We start from the raw sequence: 20,849 nt of genomic DNA, 5'->3' as shown, positions 1-20,849 counted from the left end.
CTTTAATCCCAGCGCTCGGGAGGCAGAGGCAGGCGCAGGCCTCTGTGAGTTTGAGGCCAGCTGGGGCTACATAGAGAAACCTTGTCTCAAAAAACAAAAACAAACAAACAAAAGGCCAGGAATGTCACCAAAGCTTGTAACCCCAACACCCACACAAGTATGCCTCCGTAGATAACATGCATGTAAATAGATAGTAAATGTAAAAAGTGCCTCCAGGATTCAGCCACTGAAACAACCTAGTGTGCTTCCAGGGCTCCCTAACACCCCCAGCCCCTGGGTGCCCCCTCATCTGGCAGCTGGCACCTTTCAGAGGTTCCAGAGTAGGACTCAGGTCTGTCCCCCACCTCAGCACCTGTTGCCCAGGCCTCCCCAGCCATGGTTAATAATTTACATCTCATTTGCATCCCTCCCACCCCCAGCCGAGCATTGATCTTGGCGCACAGTCCTGCCCCACACAAACCCAGCAGAGGCTCCCGGTCCTTTGAGAGTGAACTGAGCCTCCATGGGACCGGGGCACTCAGCAAGCCTTACATCTGTCCCCACACTGCTCCAACCAAAGCTCACAGCCCCCCCACCTCACTCGGTAACTTGGAGACAGGCGGTGACCTTCCTGTGCCATGGGACAAGCAAGACGGAACCTAGCAGCCACCTGACTGGGAATAACCTGTAAGGGGTCTGACCTTGAGTGAAGAATAGGCTCCTCCAGACCTGTCAGGGCTGAAAGGGAACCCACGGTGGCCTGTGCTTATGACTTTTAAAACTTTTCTTTTGCATTTATTTTATTGGGGGCACATTAGTATCATGGCACATATGTGGAGGTCAGAGGCCAGCTTGGTCTGGCAACTAGCACCTTTTCCCCTGAGCATCTCACAGTTCCTGAATCGATTTCCTTTTCCACACGGCTCTTGCTATGTAACAGGCCGGCCATGTGCCTCAGCCCCTGTGCCTCAGCCCTGCGTGCTGAGGTCACAGCCCAGCACCGCCAGGCTGCTGGCTTTTTAATAAACATTTTGTTGTAAAGTACAAATAAAACTCACTGTGTTTTTAGAGATTTACTTTATTTTTAGTTTTGCGTATGTGTGTGGGTTTGCGGAAGTGCGGGTGTTGAGGCAGGAAGAGGGTGCTGGGGTTAAAGTTGGTTGTGAGCCTCCATGGGGGTACTGGGAACCGAAGTCAGTGCTCTGCAAGACAGAGCCACCCTGCGGCCCCTCTCCCGGAAACCTTCTCTATCCAGGAACAGACCTGTGTGTGCCCCAGATGTGGCTCTGCCCTCCTCTACACAGGCTGTCTTCAGGGGCTGCAGGTCTTGAAGAGACCCATGCAGTCTTTGGTGCTGGCGTGCTGGGCCTGGCTCCCAGGAGTCCCCGGTGGAGGACGTGGAGTCTGATGTGTGCACCCCAGCACTGGGTGGATGGAGTTGAGGGAGGAAGTTCTCAAACAGAGGATGTGAAGGACAGAGAAATGGTTCCTCCAGAACCTGTGGCTTTTGTCCCTACCTTATCCGCTAGCAGAGAGGTGAAGTGACCAGCCAGCGCTCACACAGCAGGCCCCGCAAAGGGGCGGGGCTTTCTAATCCCAGGATAAGTGGGCCCCCAGAAAGCTTTCAGCCCTCCCCTGCTGGGTGTGGTGAGTCCTGCCTGCCACCACAGCACTGCGGCAGTGAAGTCCACCAGACCTGCAGAGTGGGACCCCGTCTCAGCCAGGCAGACGCACACGCCTGACATCCCGCCCCGAGGCAAGAGGGTCAGAAACGTAGGGTTGTCCCTTTGTTTTGTTCCCAATACAAGGTCTCTTCATGTAACCCTGGCTGTCCTGGAACTCGCTCTGCAGACCAGGCTAGCCTCGAACTGAGCGATCCTCCTGCCTCTGCCTCCCGAGTACTGGGACTAAAAGCATTTGTCACCACGCCAGGCTCGGGCTTGTTATTACATAATTTGAAGCCAACTTCGGCTCCTCACAGGAGAGAGAGCAAAAAATCCAAGAAGCAAAGAGCCTTCGCTTTCAGACCTCCGTCCCTCGCTCCATCCACTCACGTTCCGCCTCACCTGAATAACCAGAGGTAGTAACTTGACTGTCCCTCCAGGGATTGCAGGGGTCCAGGGCAGTGAGGCGAGCCTCTGTGGGTGTGGGGCGTGGCTTCGTGTGGGCGGGTTGGGCCCTGGCCGGGGCCCTGCTGCAGCTGCCGCCCTCACGTAACCAGAGCCTGCCGGTTGCATCAGAGCCAGGGGGAGGTGGCCAGGTAAACAGCGGGGCCCCGGGGGCCGCGGCTCCCCAGGCTCCTTCACCTACAGGAGCCGTGTTCTTCAGCTCGGAGCCCAGGCAGAAGCCCCCAGGCTGGGCGCGGATCTCAGTGTGTGCTGGGGACACCAGTGAGTGTGGAGTGAGCAGCTGGGCGAGGGCAGGGGACCCATCCAATCTTCTCTGAGTCTGAAGAGCAAGTGTGTAACCATGGGGAGTGGGTCACTGCTGTCATCCAAATGCTTAGGGGCTAAGGCAAGAGGACTGCCCTGAGCCCCGAGTGAACCACGGTGCGGGGCTGGAAGTTGTGCTGAACGGACAGGCGGGGTTCCAGTGACACAGGTGTGGAACGAGGCAGAGGCCACCCGGTCAGCTGCGCTCCTGCCCCACACCCCAAAGTCCTTCACCCAGGGCAAACTCCTCATGTTGGAAACCCACTGCAGACGTCCCCGTTTCCGGGAAGCACCCCCATGCTCCTGGTACTGCTCCTCCACAATTCCAGTCTGACCTGCCACTGTCCCCACGGGCCCAGCCCCACCTCCCAAGACTGGGGAGTGGGGAGTACAAAGACTACTCCTGCCATCCTGGGGCCTCACTCCACAGCCAGCCTTGCCCCTGACCTCTGATCCTGTAATTCTTTTCTTCTGGCCTGGCCCTGTGCGGGATGGTGCTGGGACTCCAGGCTGAGGGTGGATGGGAGCCACACACCTTCCCTCTGCAAAGCCAGAGGTGAGCTGAGACAGGGGCATGGTGGTGGGAGACCAGAAGAGGACAGGGTAAAGTCACAAGGTCAGCAGGGTCCAGCAGAAGTCCAGGACACTGGCTGGAGGCACAGCTGGGGGGCTACATCGGTGACCCCAGGCCCCTGTGAAATGGGTCCAATCTCAGAAGGCCGTGAGCCAGCATTAAAGGCTGGCTTGGTCCCATTTGCCAGCAGAATCAGGGCTCTAAGGAATTATTTTATTTATTTATTGGACAGTCTCAATCAGTAGCCTAGGTTGCCCTGGAACTTGAAGCAATCCTGCCTCTGCCTTGTTAATCCTAAGGTTACGTTGGCGTTGTTTGTCCTTCCGGTGTTGGGGAGGGAAGGTGACCTGCTGCAGCACCCCGTCACGTCCTCAGCCCTCTTGTTTACTCATCTTCATTTTCCACCACGGTGTTTCCAAGTCGTCTGGGCTGGCCTTAGACTCACCATCCTCCTGTCTCAGCCGCCTGAGTACCCGGGCCCAGTTTATTTATTTCTTTATTTAGAGGCAGAGTCTCAAAATTGCCCAGGATGCCCTTGATCCAGAAACTTAGCATGCTCCAGCCGGAAGAGCTGGGAGGGCAGACTGTGTCATCAAAACAGGCGGCAGCGCTGGGCCACTCCTGTGTGTGGTCTGGACTAACAGTGGCAGAGTTCCGAACAAGGTTCAAGTTAAGGCCAGGGTCACTGTGAGGTGGCCTCACGGAGAAACCCAGTTGTTTACATGCATCCTTGCCCTGTGTTGTTTTTTAAATCATCTTTATTTATATACATATGTGGCCACAGCGTGGGGATGTCAGATTCCACTATTCAAGTACCAGGGGTTGAACTCTGTTCATCATAACGGTTTCAACTGGCCACCCGACCCTGTTTTCTTTTTCCTCTTTTCCCCCTTCTGTATAATTTATTTATTTTTATTTTATGTTTATTGGTGTTTTGCCTGCATGTATGTCTATGTGAGGGTGTCAGATCTTGGAATTAGAGACAGTTGTTAGCTGCCATGTGGGAGCTGGGAATTGAACTCTGGTCCTCTGGAAGAGCGGTCAGTTCTCTTAACCGCTGAGCCATCTCTCCAGCCCCCTCTTTCTTTTGTTTTTTGTTGGTGGTGGTATTTTGTTTTGTTTTGTTGTTTTCCAGACATGGTTTCTTTGTAAAGCCCTGGCTGTCCTGGAACTCGTTTTGTAGACCAGACTGGCCTCGAACTCACAGACACGCACGGCTCACGGCTGAGCCCGGCTTCTCTAGTCTGTTACTTCGGATCAGCCCGGACTCTCCCAAGCATCCGCCCCTATGCAAATGAGCCCCACCTCCATCCAATCACCTCTCGGGGGCGGGGCTGCGCGGGAAGGCGGCTGCGGCCGGCGGGGCGGGAGCGGAGCTCAGTGCTGCAGCCGGAGTAGACGCTGGCCCAGCAGGCAGGTGCGGCGGCGGCGGGGACCGACTCCGGGACTGCAGAGGTGTGCGCTCCGGGCACGGTGGGTGCAGGGGCACTGTGTGCGGTGTCTGAGGGACGGGGGCCTGGGTTTCAGGAGTGTTTGCTGAGTAGGGTCTCGGTCTAGCCCAAGCTAGTCTGGAAGTTACTATATAGCCCAGGTCAGCCTCAAATTCACAGCAGTCCTCCTACCTCAGTCTCCAGTGTTGTGATCACGAGCCTGTGACCACACTCAACTGTTGGAGGCTTCTCCCCCTTGAGAGGAGGGAGTTTGAGACGGGGTCTTACTCTTTGTCCAGGTTAGTCTGGAATTCACTATGTAGCCCAGGCCAGCCTCAAACCCTCCTTCCCTAGCTGTCCAAGTGCTGGGATCTCAAGTGTGACCACACTCCATGGTTTGAGGGTTCTTTTGGGAGTTTGAGAAAGCGTCTCACTCTGTAGCCTAGGTTGACCTAGAAGTCTGTGTAGCCGTGTTTGGTGGTCCATGCCTTTAATCCCTGCCAGCCTGGTCTATATAATGAGCCCAAAGCCAGACAAAGCTATATAGTGAGACTTTGGCAAAGAAAGACACCTTTGTAGCTCAGGCTAACCTAGACATCATGGCAATCTATTTTCGGTCTCTCAAGTGTCACAGTCACAGATGTGTACCCACTGATGGCTGTGTGTGTGAATTTCTTTCTTTTGGGTAGAGGGGGGTTGAAAGGTTGAGATAGGGCTTCTGTATGTAGATCAGGCTAGCCTCGAGCATTCGTCAATCCTACCTCAGTTTCCAAAATGTGGGATTACAGATGTGTCCCTGCTTGAGGCACTGTGTGAAGTTTTGGTGAGGGTTGGTTTTGTGATGAAGTTACGTCTCTGAGCTGCGACACCCCTCTCGGGGTGCACACCCCTCTCGGGGTGCACACACCTCTTGGGGTGCACACCACGGGTAGCCATTGCCCGTTTTCCTTCGGGCATGTGTCTTCCTTAGAAACTGCATCGGGAACAGACACCAAGCTAGTGTCCCTTTCACGGTCCTGATCCGCTCCCTGCCTCCAGGGCCCTGCCCAGCCCCAGCCCTAGATGCAGACAGAGCTCAGACACAGTCTAGGCCTCCACCTGCTTGCCTTGGAGTCCTTACTGGGCAAGTTGGGGACTATGGCCTTGTGGGACTGGGGACAGGAATTCTGACTGTTGTTGTGAACAAACCCAGGTTCAAAAGAGCTTGACTAGAATTCACCTTTGAGGGTCTGGGGAGATTGCCTGTGAATGTGTGCACGTTCCACCCCGGGCACTGGAGGGGGGGGACATCTACTTCAGTTTAGAGGATTGGTGTTTTCAGTTTGCTTGCCAAGTTTGCAGAGGCCTCTGAAAAGGCCGGCTTGCTCCCTCCAGACTGTCACCCACTCTCTAGCTAAAGAGAGAACAAAACTTGTCCTGAGCTGGGCGACAGCGGCGGCGGTGGTGGTGCACACCTTTAATCCCAGCACTCGGGAGGCAGGCGGATCTCCGTGAGTTCGAGGCCAGCCTGGTCTACAGAGCGAGTTCCAGGACAGCCAGGGCTACACAGAGAAACCCTGTCTCAAAAAACAAAAAACAAACAACCCCCCCCCCAAAAAAAACAAAAACAAAAACAAAAAAAACAAAACTTGCCCTGAAGGGGACAGAATTTGGGGATACTTAAGGCTGGAGGCTATGTGAAAGCTGGCTTGGATTTTTCTCTTTATTGTTTTAAAGATTTTTATTGTTATTATTATTATTTGGTTTTTCGAGACAGGGTTTCTCTGTGTAGCTTTGTACCTTTCCTGGATCTCACTCTGTAGCCCAGGCTGGCCTCACAGAGATCCACCTGCCTCTGCCTCCCGAGTGCTGGGATTAAAGGCGTGCGCCACCACCGCCCGGCTTTTTTTTTTTAATATTATGTATAGGGAGAGAGAGGGTACCTATGAGCTGAAGTTGTGAGCCACTAGCTGTGGGTACTGGGAACCGAACTGAGTCCTCTGCAGCAGTACTGAGCATCTCTTCAGCTCAAAAGCACCGTCTTGAGCCAGGGCGTCAAGTTGCCCAGGCCAGCCTTGAAGTCCCGATCTCCCTGCTCCCACCTCCTCAGTGCTGGGGTGACAGATGTCACCGGGCCCAGCTTATAAGGCTGGATTTCCAAAGAGAGGATCCTAAGGCCAGGTGGGGAAACCCAGCCCCCTTGGAGGAAGATGGGGCTCAAGGCCACTCCCAGGCCCTTGAAAGAATAGAAGCTGTGGCAGAGGACCTAACCACCGCCGCCCACCTTTACCAAGGTTCTGCCCTTCTCTGAGCTCTGTCTGCCTTTGTGACCATGGCAAGGCAACTGGAGCCCAAACTTGGTTTTCAGGAGTTTTGTTTTGTTTTATTGGTTTTTCAAGACAGGGTTTCCCTGTGTAACTTTGGCTTTCCTGGAACTCGCTCTATAGACCAGGCTGGCCTTGAACTTACAGAGATTCACCTGCCTCTGCCTCCCGAGTGCTGGGATTAAAGACGTGCGCCGCCTCCACCACCACCACCACCGACTGGCATCCTGGTTTGTTGTTGTTTTTGTTTTGTTTGTTTGAGACAGTGTCATGTATCACAGGCTGGCTTCAGAGTTGCTGTGTAGCTAAGGATGACCTTGAGCTCTTGATCCTCTGCGTCTCAGAGCTAGGCTGATAGGCATATGCCATGGTATCTGGCTTTGCCAGGGACATGTGTATCTATCTGTCCTGACATACCCAGTCTGGGATGACAAAAGCAGGTCCCCTCCCCAGTGTGGAGTGTGGCAGGCTGATGCTTCTGCCCAAGCCTGCTCCTAACTGGGATCCTGCGAGTCTTGCCACCCAGCCCATTTCCTCTGATTAGGAGGACCCATGTCTCTCAGTTGCTGGGCTGATTCTCTGAGGTAGGTGGTATGTCAATGGTCTAGGCAAACAGTAGGCACGCATTCATAATAGATACTGTGAGCTGTTTCCAAGTAGAAGGGCTGGAGAGAGGCTGCTCACCAGTTCACCCTCTTTAGGTCTTAGTTTACTCCAGGTCGGGGTGAGGAGAAGAAGGGGGCAGAGACGGTGGCGAAGGCCTGGGGTCACCACAGCTGTGCACTCAGGCTTGTCTCGTCTTTCCCAACCCGCAGCCCTGGCTGTCCAGGCCACAGCTCTTCCTGCTGTGTGCCGTCCAGGTTTCCTCCTACAAAACGGGTCTCCCCACTACAGCCACTAAATCTGAGAACCCTGGATCAACAAAACCCATCCCATAGTGCTCTGCTCCCTGCGCTCCACTGTCTGCGGCCCCCACTCACCCGGTCCGACCCTGAGGGCGTGGGCCTTCCCCAAGGGTGGATGGAAGACACCCAGGTGTCTTGGTTAGGAACAGGCTTCGGCATCAGCTCAGCCTCCCTCTTCAGGACCTTTGTGCTGGCTCTACCGTCCACCAGGCAGGCCAGCCATTTCCCTGCCTCAATGGCGTCTTCCTGTCCTCAAGGCCCCTCCTCAGATGGCCACTGTCACAGTCACTGCCCAAGTGCCCCACTTTTTCTTTCCTTTTTTAGACAGGCTCCTATGCAGCCCAGGCCACCCTCAAACTCACTGTGCAGCTGAGGCTAGCCTCCTGGTCCTGCCTCTACCTCCCAATTGCTGGATGACAGGCCCAAGCCACCAGACCAAGCTATTCTTTCCATTCCTTCCACACAGACCTCCCAGGCACAGTTATGTGTCTGCCGCTGACGGCCAGAGGGAAGCCTATTGTCTGTCCACCCCTTGCCTGGGTGTCCCTGACATTTCTGGGCACACAAAGCAGGACACAGGATGTCCCCACACCTCATCTCAGGTTTCCAGCTAGTAGTCTTGGGGCTTCTAAAGCCGTGGGCAGAGTCGCTTCCGCCCAGTGCTGACAGATGTGTTAATTTCCCAAGCAGGGAGGCCTGGGCCTCTGGGGACCAATTCCCTGAGGGAAGATCTTTCTGTGGAACAAAGAGGGAAATCTTGGGCTGTCCCTGCAGCCACTGTGGAGGCTCGAGGGACATGTCTGGGGACCTTGAGTACCCCTGACATGGGGCAGCAGGATCAGGCTCAGAGCATGCTCCTGGAGCAGTGACCATTACCAGGCGGGTGATCACACCTATGGGTGCCCTCTTACCTTTTGAGACAGTCTCTCACTAAACCTGGAACTTGCCATTTGGCAGGACTGGCCAACCATCAAGTCCTCAGGCTCTGCCTGGCTCGTGTATGGGGTCTGGGGATCAAACCCAGGTCCACATGCTTAGACATCTGATCTATCGAGCCTTCTCCTCAGCCACGTCTCTCCCCAGCCCCACCTCTCTGTCTCTCTTTGTTAAATTTGATTTTTATTTTATGTGCAGGAGTTTTTGTTTTGTTTTTCATTTTTGTTGTTGCTGTTGTTCTGAGACAGGGTCTCACTATGTAGCCTTGGCTAGCCTGGAATTCACTATGTAGACCAGGCTGGTCTTGAACTCAGAGATCTGCCTGCCTCTGCTTCACAGTGCCAGGAATAAGGGTATGTGTACCACCAAGTGTGGTTTGTTTTGTTTTAATATAGGGTCTCACGTAGTCCAGGCTGGCCTTGAACTCATGTAGTTGAAGCGTCCTTGGACATCTTTGTGCTGGTATTACAGGTACACACAATGCCTGTTTCCATGGGGTGGTGGGGATGGAATCCAGACTTCAAGTGGATGAGAATGTCTTACAGAGCAGAGTCTCACATTGTTGGCCACAGGCCATCTGTGGCCTCAGGTTTGTGTTGTGTGCCATGAGGTCCTTAAAAGGGGGCCGAGGACAAGGAGTGGGCTGGCCTAGCACACCCAGGCCCTGCATGTCAACATATCTTCAGCCCAAAAGGAAGAAAGCAACTTGGAATAACACTTGTTGGCCCTTGACCCAGCTCCTGACAGCCGGCCAGTGGCCACTATGGCTCCTGACACAGTGTTGATCCCGCTGAATTCACCATCTGTGACCCCCACCTTGAACAGATCAGAGGTTCCCAACTGAGCCTCGGTTCCCTCAGAGACACCAGAGGGACCCATGGACACAGGAACACCGGGGACCTTCCTAGAATCCTGGAAATGAGATTTGCCCTACCCCTCAGATCTCCCAGAGCCTCATGCTAAATGCTGAGCACCCACCTCGGTAGCGAGGCTGGGGCCGGGCTGGGGCCCCACAGGGACAGGACCACCTGTATCTAGGGATGCATGCACGTCATAGGGTCCAGTGTGGCTTTAGAGGTCTGCATATGTCAGGGGGGTGCCAGAGCTATTGAGGGAGGATATGTGAGTATTTAGGGGTCTCCCTGCATGTCTGAGGGGACCCATGTCTGGGTCTGTGGCAGTCTGGGCGGTGGAAGCTGCGTGCATCTGAGGATTGACACTTGGAGATTCCGTAGCCGGTCTCATGTTGGGGTTAATGTTTGGAGAGCTGTGTGGATTCAGGGGTATCTCTATGTTTTTGTTTTGTGCGATGGGGTTTCACTGTAGTCCTGGCTACCCAGAAACTCACTATTTACTCAAGTTAGCTTCAAACTGAAAGCAATCCTCCTGCCTCACCTCCTGATCTCCGGAGTAACAAGTGTTACACTAGGCCAGATCCTTTGAAGACTTTTGTAGGCAGGGATCCCGGAGTGTTTTGGGGATCCGTTGTTATATTCCCGTGGTCCGAGGTAGTCTCTCCCCAATCTGTCCATCTGATGAATGTCTGTTTCTCCAGCTCCCCCCCACCCACCCAGCACCCAGCATGGGACTACTCGGGACCTTTATACTGGTCTGTCCCCTGCCCAGAGGCTGAGGAGAGGTGACCCCGAAGCCATCTGAAAGGGCTAGGCAGCCAGGCACCCCCGGGCGGTCCAGACTGACCCGGTGTTGGTGGTGAAGCTGCAGCTCGTGCGGGGTGCTGGTCACACACCCCTGCTCAGCCCGGCAGGTGCTCGCGGAGCAGAGGGGCGCGAGGTCCCGCCCCCTGCCCCTCAGGCCCCGCCCAGTGCGGAGGGGCGTGTCGCCGGCTGCAGCTGCGGGGACATGGGCAGCTGGGGTCGCTCTCAGCGGCTCGGCCCCCAGGAGAGGGCGGGGAGGGGTCCCGGTTTTCCAGGGGGCGCTTCCTGTCTTCGTAATGAGGAGTCCTGGGAGCAGGTGATGAAACCGCAGCCCGGGTTGCGTGAGGCCGCGTGTCCCGCGGGCCTGGCTCCCACCTGCCTCTCACTTCTGCTTTCTCTGCTCGCGCTGGGCTGTGGGTCCCTGTGCAGCCCGGTGGCCCATCGTGGGGAACAAGCCGGAGGCTGGACGTGGCCTGGCACTCAATATCCTGAGGTCCAAATTTGGCTTCTGGGAAGGAAAGACAAATTGAAAGTCCCGGGGTGGGAGGAGTGTTTCTAACCTGTTTTCATTTATGGGTCGGGGGAAACCGAGGCCTCATTTGGGTAAGAGGCTAAAGGTTACTGGAAGGTGGGATCCCTCCTAGTCACCCTCATTTCCATCACCTGGGGACCCAGAGGCCTCACCAACCTAGGGAGGTGATAGTTTGCGGCTTGTAAGACCTTCGGGAGAGTTTGTTGATTGACTTTCTGACCACAAATCCCACCAGACAGAAGGTCTGAGAGAGATGGGGTCGGGGACTAATAAAAAATTACGTTCATAGCCAGGTGTGGTGCACCCCTTTAATCCCAACATGAAGGAGGCAGAGGCAGGCAGACCTCAGTTCTGGCCAGCCTGGTTTTCGTAGTGAGTTCCAAGAGAGTCAGGGCTACATAGTGAGACCCTGCCTTTAAAACAAAAATGTAACCATCGTTAATTTATCCGTGTGTGTGTGTGTGTGTGTGTGTGTGTGTGTGTGTGTGCGTACCTTGAGCAGTGTGTGGCGTTCAGAAGACAGCTTCCTGGAGTGGGTTCTCTCCTTCCACTGTGGGATGGCATGGTCTCTCTCAGCGCCTCAGGCTCAGCACTGATTGAACTGGTCCTCCCTGGACCCCCTCAGGTCCCCTGACTGCAGGACAGCAGTGGCCCTGGCCCCCCTTCGGGGTCTTCACACTGGAGACTGCCCTCCTCCTGTCATAGATGTGTGATTTCCGCAGCAACCCACCCCTGTGCTCAGACCTGAGACTCTGGCTCTTGGCCATGTGTGTCCCCCACATACCAGCCCCCCCCCTGTGTCCCCATCAGTCCTACTCAGCACGGCTACACACCCTCTTCTCACTGTGCACAGTACTTCTTCCTGCAGGACCCAGCCCGCCTCTCCCTTCCGCACTACTCCGCCCTGGACGGACACAGTCCCTGTGGTGGCCATGAGCCACTGTGGGCATTTTAGCCTTTTTTTTTTTTTTTTAATTTCATGTCAATTAGTTGATTATTTGTTTATTTTTGAGGCAGGGTCTCATGTAGCCCAGGCTGGCCTCCAAGTACCTATGTAGCCTTGGACGCCCTTGGCCTCCTGATCCTCTGACCTCTACCTTGCCAGTCCTGGATGACAGATACGCATCACTGTGCCCCGCTGCATACTCCCTTCCTGGCCAGACAACACTGTCCTCAGCTTCCTCCTGATGCCCCTTCCTCCCCACATTCCGATCACCCCGACATCTGGAGCAGGGGCACCAGGGGCAGTCTGCGGCTGGGTAATTTGCATGAAGTACAGATAGGTCTGCCCAGCACAGGCGGCCGCCTCCGCACCCCGCTTGGCCCTTCACACCTGGGCCACACAGGTCTCCAGCCCGTGCTGAATGAGTGGAGATTTGCATTCTCTCGTGTATTTCTGGGCAGGGTGTCCGCTGGGGAGGTCTGAGAGGAAGTGTGCAGGGTAGCGGGGGGGGGGGGGGGGGAGGCTGGGGGAGGGGAGCTGGGGAGGGGAGCTGGGGACGTCTCATCTTTCTTTCTTGTGTGTTGTGTCAAGGCCAGAGGTCAACATGGGGTGTCTCCCTCAGTCACTATACATCGCACTATGTGGCCCTGGCCAGTCTGAACTCACAGAGATCTCCCAGCCTCGGCCTCCCAAGGCTGGAATTAAAGGCCTGGCTCCACCTTATTGAGACAAAGTCTTTCACTAACCCTGGAGCTCAGATTCAGACTGGCCAGTAGGCCCCACCTTAACCTCCCCAGGGAAGATGGGGTGCACACTTGGCTCTTTATGTGAGTGCTGGAATTTCAATCAGGCCCCCATGACTGGGCAGAGCCTCCTGCCCACCCCCCTTAGCTGCTAACACCCTGACCCCAGCCACCTGCTCCCCATGAGAGTCTGAATGTCATCCCGGCACTCTGGAGCCCAAGGGAGGGGGATCAGGAGTTCCCGTCAGCCTAGACGCTGTGTCAAAAAAAAAAAAAAAAAAAAAAAAGAAAAGAAAAATGAAAGAAAAAGAAAAATGAATAGTCAGGAGCAGTGGTTGTGCCCTTAGTCCCAGCACCGGGGAGGCAGAGGCAGGTGGATACCTGTGAGTTCAAGGTCATCGTGTTTAACAGTGACAACAAAACCCAAAATCCCTAATACACGTAAAAATTTTAAATTGCGGGCCAGTGGGTCACACGCTTTTAATCCCAGCACTGAGGAGGCAGAGGCAGGCGGATCTCTGTGAGAACAGCCTGGTCTACAGAATGAGTTCTAGGATAGCCTAGGCTATGAGATCTCGTCTCAAGAAATGAAAATAAAAAGCCTGTTTCTCCACAACTCTCTCAAAGTCACCTGTGTGCTGGGGGCCGCGGCCCCGGCCCCGCTGCAGGCTCCGGCCCCGCTGCAGGCTCCGACCCCAGCCCCGCTGCAGGCCCCGGCCCCGGCCCCGCTGCAGGCTCCGGCCCGGCCCCGCTGCAGACTCCGACCCCAGCCCCGCTGCAGGCCCCGGCCCGGCCCCGCTCGCTGCAGGCTCCGGCCCCGGCCCCGCTCGCTGCAGGCTCCGGCCCCGGCCCCGCTGCAGGCCCCGACCCCGGCCCCGCTGCAGGCCCCGGCCCCGCTGCAGGCTCCGGCCCCGGCCCCGCTGCAGGCTCCGGCCCCGGGCCCGCTGCAGGCTCCGGCCCCGCTGCAGGCTCCGGCCCCTCCCACCGCAGGACCCTGCAGCCACTCTTCCCTCTGCGGGGAACTGTCTTCCCTGTCTGCCCTCGGGTCTGTCCAGAGAGAGCCCCCACAGCCCTTCCCCTGCACCCCACTTCCAGCCCTCCCCTCACCATTGTCCCTGCCTCAACATCTGAAGGGCAGAAGGAGCCGCCCTCAGGTCTTCTAGGACCCGGTGACTCAGGTCCAAGCCTGACCTGGCTGTCACGGGACCCGGGGGTGGGGGCATTTCCGGAGTCATCTTGGCCAGGGGAACCTCCGGTCCGGTGCCCCCTTTCAGCCTCCAGGGACCTGCCTGGGCTCCGACCACACATCCCAGCCCTGGGAAAGGCCTGACTCCAGCCAAGGGTAAAATTAGCGTGGGGGTTAAATTTAGTACGAGAAGCTGGAGCAGGGCCTGCTCTTCCTGGATCTCTTTCTTGGATTTGACTCAGAGACCCCGCTCCGAGAGGGTGGAGGCTAGCCCACAGCATCTCCCCTGTGCCAGCTGGAGTATGCACTGCTGGATATGCAGGGCTCCTAGGAAGATGGGGAGCCACAGTCAGGCCTCAGGTTGGGGATTGGGGAGCAACCCTGGCCAGTTCAGTGGATCTGGACTTCTTTTTCTTCTTATGGGAGGGAAACAGAGTCTCCTGTAGCCCAGGTTAGCCTCAGATTTACTGTTGAGTTGAGGCTGGCCTTGAACTCCTAATCCTCCGCCTCCACTTTTTCAGCGCTGAGATGGAAGGTGTGTGCCACCATATCTTTTTGGTTTTTTTTTTTTTTCAGACAGAGCCCCACTATGTAGGCCTTGTAGGTCTGACTGGCTGGGCACTCCCGAGCTCAAGAAACCCCCTGCGGCAGCCTCCGGAGCGCTAGTATCACTGGCGGGAGTGATCTCAGCTCAGAAACACAATATTTCATTTGTTTTGTTGAGGCAGCAACTCGCCCTGCAGCCCAGGCTAGCCCAGAACTCTCAGTAATCCTGCTGCCTCGGCCTCTGGAGTGCTAGGATCACAGGTGTGAACCACCCTTTGAGGCCTCCAGCTCATGTTCCTAGGAGCTCATTACCAGACAAGGGGGGCGCTGGTCGTGCTTTGTCTACCTGGGTACCCGACACCCACCCAACTCTCAAGATGGCAGGTGGAGGCTGAGGGGGAGGCATCCCCACTGGGAGATGGACACAGGCCCGTGTGACCCTAAGGTGACCACTGACTGGAAGCCTCAGCCACTTGTGAGGCAAGAGCGGTTGTATGGCCCCCTAGTCTGCAGAGGGGGCTGTCCCCACCGGGGTGAGGGCCCCTGCGTCTGTCTCGGCCTCCCTGTGGGAAACAGATACCTTTGTGTTGTGAAAGGGCTCTAGATCCCCAACACAGTGGCCTGCTTTCGCTACAGTGAGTTCGAGGCCAGCCTGGGCTGTAGAGACCCTGTCTCCTTGAGAGAGAGAGAGAGAGAGAGAGAGAGAGAGAGAGAGAGAGAGAGAGAGAGAGAGAGAGAGAGAGGAGAAGAAAGGGGAAAAAGGCTCAGATCAGATCATCTGAGAATGGCCAGTTACTTCTCTGTCTCTAAGTCACGTGTCCCAGGCCCAGCCTTCAGCCCCCCTCACCCCCCATCCCCAGTCTGCCCCCCCCCCGTCAGGGTCTTTGGGAGCCCAGGACTGTAGGCAGGATGTAGTGCCCTAGACCCCTGGCTCTCTTCTCTTTCCTCTGTGTGTGTCTGGAGACCTGAGGCTGATGTGGGATTTCATAGTCTATTGCTTGTGTGTGTGTATGTGTGTGTGTGTGTGTGTGTGTGTGTGTGTACTGTGTGTGTAATCTCTCTGTGTGTATCTGTGTGTGTGTATGTGTGTGTGTGTGTGTGTGTATCTCTGTGTGTAATCTCTCTGTGTGTATCTGTATGTGTGTGTGTATCTGTGTGTGTGTGTATCTGTGTGTGTGTATCTCTGTGTGTGTGTATCTCTGTGTGTGTGTATCTTGATGTGTGTATCTGTGTGTGTGTATCTGTGTGTGTGTATCTGTGTGTGTATCTCTGTGTGTGTATCTCTGTGTGTGTGTATCTGTGTGTGTGTGTATCTGTGTGTGTGTGTGTATCTGTGTGTGTATCTCGGTGTGTGTGTATCTCTGTGTGTGTGTATCTGTGTGTGTGTGTGTATCTCTGTGTGTGTATCTCTGTGTGTGTGTATCTGTGTGTGTGTATCTCGGTGTGTGTGTGTGTATCTCTGTGTGTGTGTATCTGTGTGTGTGTATCTGTGTGTGTGTGTATCTCGGTGTGTGTGTGTGCACTTGTGCAGAGGACACTAGGTGCCCTGCTCTCACTTCCCACGTTGTTCTTTTCAGACAGGGTCTCTCACTGAACCTTGCTCATGACCACCAAGCCTCAGGACTCCTCCTGTGCCCCCCCCCTCCGCCCCGTTCTCAGCACTGGGGTTAGACATGGGCACCCAGAATTCATGTGGGTCCTGGGATTCAAACTCAGGTCTTCATTCTTGTGAAAATGGTGCTCTAGCCCCTCCTCCCGAGACCCCACTTTGTGAGACATTCACTAACGGCAGAGCTTGCTCCTTTGGGCAGACTGGCCGGCCTGGAGGGGCGCATCTGCCTGGCTCTGCCCCCCAGTGCAAGGGCTGCAGACCTGCGCTCTTCAGTGGTGGCGTCGGACTCGGGTCCCCACACTTTACCAGCTGAGCCATAGCCCTGGCCTCCCTGCTTGAGACAATCCTACATGAAGCCCAGGCTAGTCTAGAGCTCCTAGATTCCAGCAATCCTCCTGCCTCTTTACTAAGTTTATTTGTTTAAGTTCTCACCATAGCCCAGACTAGTCTAGAACTTCTGGAAGCCCCGCCAGGGAGACCCAGGGTCTCTACCATGGAGGCCGGGAGCTTCCCAAGTCCCCATGTGAACCCTTTGGTGGAGTCCCCAGGTCTGCTGGGGTGACTTTTCCTCAAGCCTGTGCAGCAAAAACACAGCAGAGCCTTTTCCCTGAGGGGATGTGGTGACCACACCTGTTCTGCTGGTACCTTGGAGGCTGAGGCAGGGGGATTTTGAGTTCTGGGCCAGCCTGGACTACTTGGCAAAACTCAGAACACTCTCCTTCCAAGTCCCATAATGAAAACGTGAGGAGTCCCCAGGCCCAGATGGTGTGTGACCCCATGTGTGGAGATGTCCAGAACAGGGAACCCCACAGAGCCAGGAAGCAGAGGGAATGGGGAGGGGAGCAGGGAGCAGGAGCAACTGCTACCTTGATGACCATGGAATGTTCTGGAATTAGACTAAGGTAATGAGCATGCAGTATAGGAAAATACACCAAATGCCATTTAATCATGCACTTTAACATAGTGAATTTTATTCAAAAGTCACTAAATTAAAGAAAAGAGCTGGGTGCGGTGGCACATGACTTTAAGCCCGGTGCTCGGGAGGCAGAAGCAGGCGGATCTCGGTGAGTTTGGGGCCAGCCTAATTTACATTGCAAGTTCCAGGACAGCCAGGGCTACATGGAGAGATCCTGTCTCAACAAAACAAAACAAAACGCAAAACAAACAAACAAACAAAAACCAGGGTGGATGAGGTGGCCAGCTGGCAGAGACACCTGCTGCCTACCCAAGTGCAGGACCAGTGTGGTGGACAGAGAAAACCTGTCTCCACTCAACCTCCACCCGCCCCCAGTGGCAAACAGCCTCCATGCCTGTGTCCACTGCCCGGAGTGCACCCAAGTGATCCTTCCCATGTGAGTAAGTGGTGTACTCCAGGCTGTCCTCCACCTCCCAGGTAAAGCTGAGGCTGGCCTGGAACCCAGCTTCTGCTTCCTGGGTGCAGGGATGTGGAGGTGCATGGATCTCCACTTTGCATTGCATTTGTTGAGCATGCAGTGCCTCGGTTGGTGCCCAGTAGGGACTGTCTGGGTTAAGTGGCCTGCCTGCCTTCTCCTTGTCCTCATGCTTCCTCGTTGTCGGTCAGGGACGTGAAGCAGGCACGACAGGCTGGTACTGTTGGCCTTGTTCCATTCACTCTCTCCCTCTGCCCTCTCTTACAGAACCGTCACTCAGAATAGCCAGGCACGATGGGGAGGAAAAAAATCCAGATCTCACGCATTCTAGACCAAAGGAACAGGCAGGTGAGTTCGCAGGTTGCGTTGCCAGCGGAGGAAGTAGCATTCTGGGCAGAGACACAGCAAGGCCAAGGCCAAATGGTCTTGCAGAGAAGTCTGAGTCCCGAGGCCAGTTTGGGGAGACTGAGACAGAAAGCATGGGTTCTGTTTCCGGGGCCCAATCTTCTCAGAAAAGAATCGGACCCTTGGGTGGAGTTGCAAACACGCAGAGAAGTTTCCAAGGTTTCAGATGGAAACGGAAGCAGAGAAGCTCGCTCTGCAATCTCTTAGGGACACCCTCCTTTAACGCCCTCATCCTACCCCCCCAACTCCGTCTCTCACCCCACCCCCAACGCCATCTCGCCTCTGTGGCACAGGTGACATTCACCAAGCGCAAGTTCGGGCTGATGAAGAAGGCTTATGAGCTGAGCGTGCTTTGTGACTGCGACATCGCGCTGATTATCTTCAACAGCGCGCAGCGCCTCTTCCAGTATGCGAGCAGCGACATGGACCGGGTGCTGCTCAAATACACCGAGTACAGCGAACCGCATGAGAGCCGGACCAACGCGGATATCCTGCAGGTACCTGAAGCCACCTGCAGGCCCGGGAGCATTCCAGCCGCGCTACAGGACCTCCGTAGCGCCTGAGCTCCGGGAACTTATTGTGGGTTCAGTCCCTGGGGTCCCTCTAGGCAGACTGGCCCGGGAAGGTCTCCTCCCTCAGGTACCCCGGAACCAAGTTCCAGGAGTCGGTTAAGATCGGAGGGCCCGCCCAGCCTGTCATCTGCTGTCCCCACAGACACTGAAGAGGAGGGGCGTGGGCCTGGATGGGCCTGAGCTGGAGGTGGAGGAGGGGCCAGAGGGGCCCGAAGAGAAACTGCTGAGGACGCTGGGAGGCGACCGAGGCTCGGCTTCGCCCCTGCCTCGGATCTATGTAAGAGAACTTCCACGTTCCTTCTCCGAATCCCTCCGACCCCTAAACACACTTCCAGTACGGATTTTGAGGCTGAAACCCAGAGAGCAGTATAAAGGGCCGGGCGGGAGAGCTGGTCTCGTCCTGGGTGGATGAGCAATGGGTCCCTGCGGAATGTGGCTTATGACTAGGGCTTGGAAAGACTCGTAAGAGTTCAACAAACAAATCTTCCGGCCACAATTCCTCGGATGGTCCGACACCCCATGGTTCGCAGAGAAAGGCCTGGACCCCGAGCCAGGCAGATGGAGCGCACCCAGCACCCCCGGCCTTGGATATAAGCCTGAGTGGAGAGCGCCCCTCAGAGGTCTGGGGCACGCAGGCCCTCCGCCTCATTCTCCCGCATCTCCGTCCGCAGCCGGTGACCCCTGCGATGTCGGTCTCAGAACTGTCATACCGGGTCCCACTCGCCCCGCCCGGCTGCGACCCTGGCGGGCTGGGGGAGGCCCCGTCTGTCCACAGCCGCCCGCCCCACTTTCGACCCCCAGGTGAGCGCTAGGAGCAGCCAGGGTCGGGGAGGGGGTGGGGGTGGATCCTGGGCTCTGGTCTCACTGGTGACACTAACCGACCCTCTCTCCCCGGGTCCCCCCTCCCCAGGCCTGGGACACCCCATCTTCTCTCCGAGCCACCTCGCCGGCAAGACGCCCCCACCTCTGTACCTGGCGACTGATGGGCGGAGGCCAGATCTGCCAGCAGGCCTGGTTGGGGCCCGAGGGGGACTGGGCACCTCGGTGAGAGGGGGAAGGGGGAGGATGGAGGAGGAAGAGGAGAAGGAAGGAAAGGAGGGAGGGAGGAAGGGCGGAGGCAGGTGGTCACACCCTGGCCACAGTTTTCCCTTTTTGCTGTCCCGACAGAGGAGCCTGTACCCCGGCCTGCAGAGCCCCGGCGCCGCCCCGGGCTCCGCTCTGGGTAGCTTTGCCTTCCTGCCACCAGGTCCCGCAGGTGCGTCCGCCCTGTCTGACTTCCCTGCCCGGTGGGGTCCCTCGTCCCAGCCCCGAGCCCGGGCGTGGGGAGGGCCGGGATTCGGACAGGAGCCCGACTCAGCCAGCCTCTCCCGGCAGATTGCAGCCCCGGAGACGCCGCTCCGCTCCCCCTGCAGCCCTCGCCCTGGCCCCCGACGAGGGACGCGGTGGACCCGGCCCGGCCAGGGTGAGTTGGGCGCCCCCTGGCCGTCGGGAGACTTGCCTGGACCGGGTTGTCGGTGGGCTGTGAGATTTAGAGGGGACCCGCAGAACCCCACGACCGGTACGATTTCTCATCTGCCTGTGGGTCTCTCTGACCTTCCTGGCCCCTCTCTCCAGCAGCGCCCGCAGCCTGTGTGAGGAGGGTCCCCCCAGCCGAGTGGCCTCCCCTCCGACGCCGCCGGTCAGCATCAAGTCCGAGCGTCTGTCCCCCACCACTGGGGCCTCCGGCGACTTCCCCAGGTCCTTCCCCTACCCCCTGCTCCTCGCCAGGCCCCTGGCGGAGCCACTGCGACCCGCAGCCTCCCTGCGCCGCTTGACCCCCGACGGCTGGCCGCGGTAGCGTGCAGAAGGCTCCTCCAGCCTCCACAGAGACCCCCGCAGTCTCGGGTTCCCTGCACATAAACCCTTCCTGGGGCTGCTGCATCAATAAAGTCCACGGCTCCGGGAGGGCGCTGGGCAGCCCCCTCCCCGCCCCCAGAGCCTCCTGAGCCGGGGGTATCCACACCCAGCCTCTCCAAAGGCCTCTCCTTTATGCCTACACTGATTTTGGGGCGCACGTAGAAACGGACTCCAAGAGGAGCAGGGCCAGGTGGAGGTGGGGATGTGACCTGAGAAGGAGCCACAGGGGATGCCACCAAGGGCAAGCCAGAAGGCCTGAGCCGCTCGGGGAGTGTGGGTCTGATAGGAGTCCACAGCTGTGTCACCATGGCTGGTGCCAGTGGGAGTGAGAGTGAGTTGCCTATGATGACCAGGAGTTCTAGGCTAGCCTGAGACAAAAAAGACACTGATTAAAAAAGTAAACAGGAGGCACCCCAAAATGGCTCAGGGGTAAGGGCACTTGCTGCCGGTCTTGTCGACCTGAGTTCTATGGTGGAAGGAAAGAACCAGCGGCCTGCAGGTTGTCCACTGACCTCCACACGCAGGTGCCCCCGCGCGCGCGGGCACACACACACACACACACACACACACACACACACACACACAGCACTCACAAGATGAATGAATAAATATGTAAGTGGGGAGAGGGAGGGAAAAGGTTCAGTGGTAAGAGAGTCTGCTGTGCAAGCATTAGGGTCTGAGTTCGAATCTCCAGCACCCATATAAAAAGCCGGATGTGGTCAGGGTGCCGGTGAGGTGGAGACAGGATGGCTGGGGCTTAGTGGCAGAAGATGGAAAGTGATGGAGAAGACACTCGACCCCACCCC

General features: G+C 56.6%; 1 protein-coding gene across 2 annotated transcripts; it reads left to right on the top strand.

Moving 5' to 3' along the window:
* Positions 1-4,364: 4,364 nt before the first annotated feature.
* On the top strand, positions 4,365-20,132 carry LOC114682881 (myocyte-specific enhancer factor 2B). 2 transcript variants are annotated; one of them, XM_028856965.2, is made up of 9 exons: positions 4,365-4,458; positions 17,438-17,518; positions 17,869-18,072; positions 18,290-18,424; positions 18,819-18,948; positions 19,058-19,191; positions 19,315-19,402; positions 19,522-19,609; positions 19,765-20,132. In XM_028856965.2, the coding sequence occupies exons 2-9, from the start codon at positions 17,465-17,467 to the stop codon at positions 19,982-19,984; spliced, it is 1,053 nt and encodes a 350-aa protein (XP_028712798.1). In that variant the 5' UTR covers positions 4,365-4,458; positions 17,438-17,464; the 3' UTR covers positions 19,985-20,132. The 2 variants fall into 2 exon arrangements, with proteins under 2 accessions (XP_028712798.1, XP_028712797.1); XM_028856964.2 differs by having other exon boundaries at positions 19,762-20,132.
* Positions 20,133-20,849: the final 717 nt, after the last annotated feature.

The sequence above is a fragment of the Peromyscus leucopus genome, chromosome 17 (assembly GCF_004664715.2).
Source record: "Peromyscus leucopus breed LL Stock chromosome 17, UCI_PerLeu_2.1, whole genome shotgun sequence".
In the NCBI taxonomy this organism is placed as follows: Eukaryota; Metazoa; Chordata; class Mammalia; order Rodentia; family Cricetidae; genus Peromyscus; species Peromyscus leucopus.
This window is presented reverse-complemented; position numbering and strand designations above follow the sequence as displayed.

Excerpts from the sequence above, each read along its gene's own strand:
- LOC114682881 (XM_028856964.2), top strand. The coding sequence starts at position 17,465 with ATGGGGAGGAAAAAAATCCAGATCTCACGCATTCTAGACCAAAGGAAC. Across the intron at positions 18,073-18,289 it reads CCAACGCGGATATCCTGCAG|ACACTGAAGAGGAGGGGCGT; the intron begins GTACCTGAAGCC and ends CTGTCCCCACAG. Across the intron at positions 18,425-18,818 it reads CGCCCCTGCCTCGGATCTAT|CCGGTGACCCCTGCGATGTC; the intron begins GTAAGAGAACTT and ends CTCCGTCCGCAG.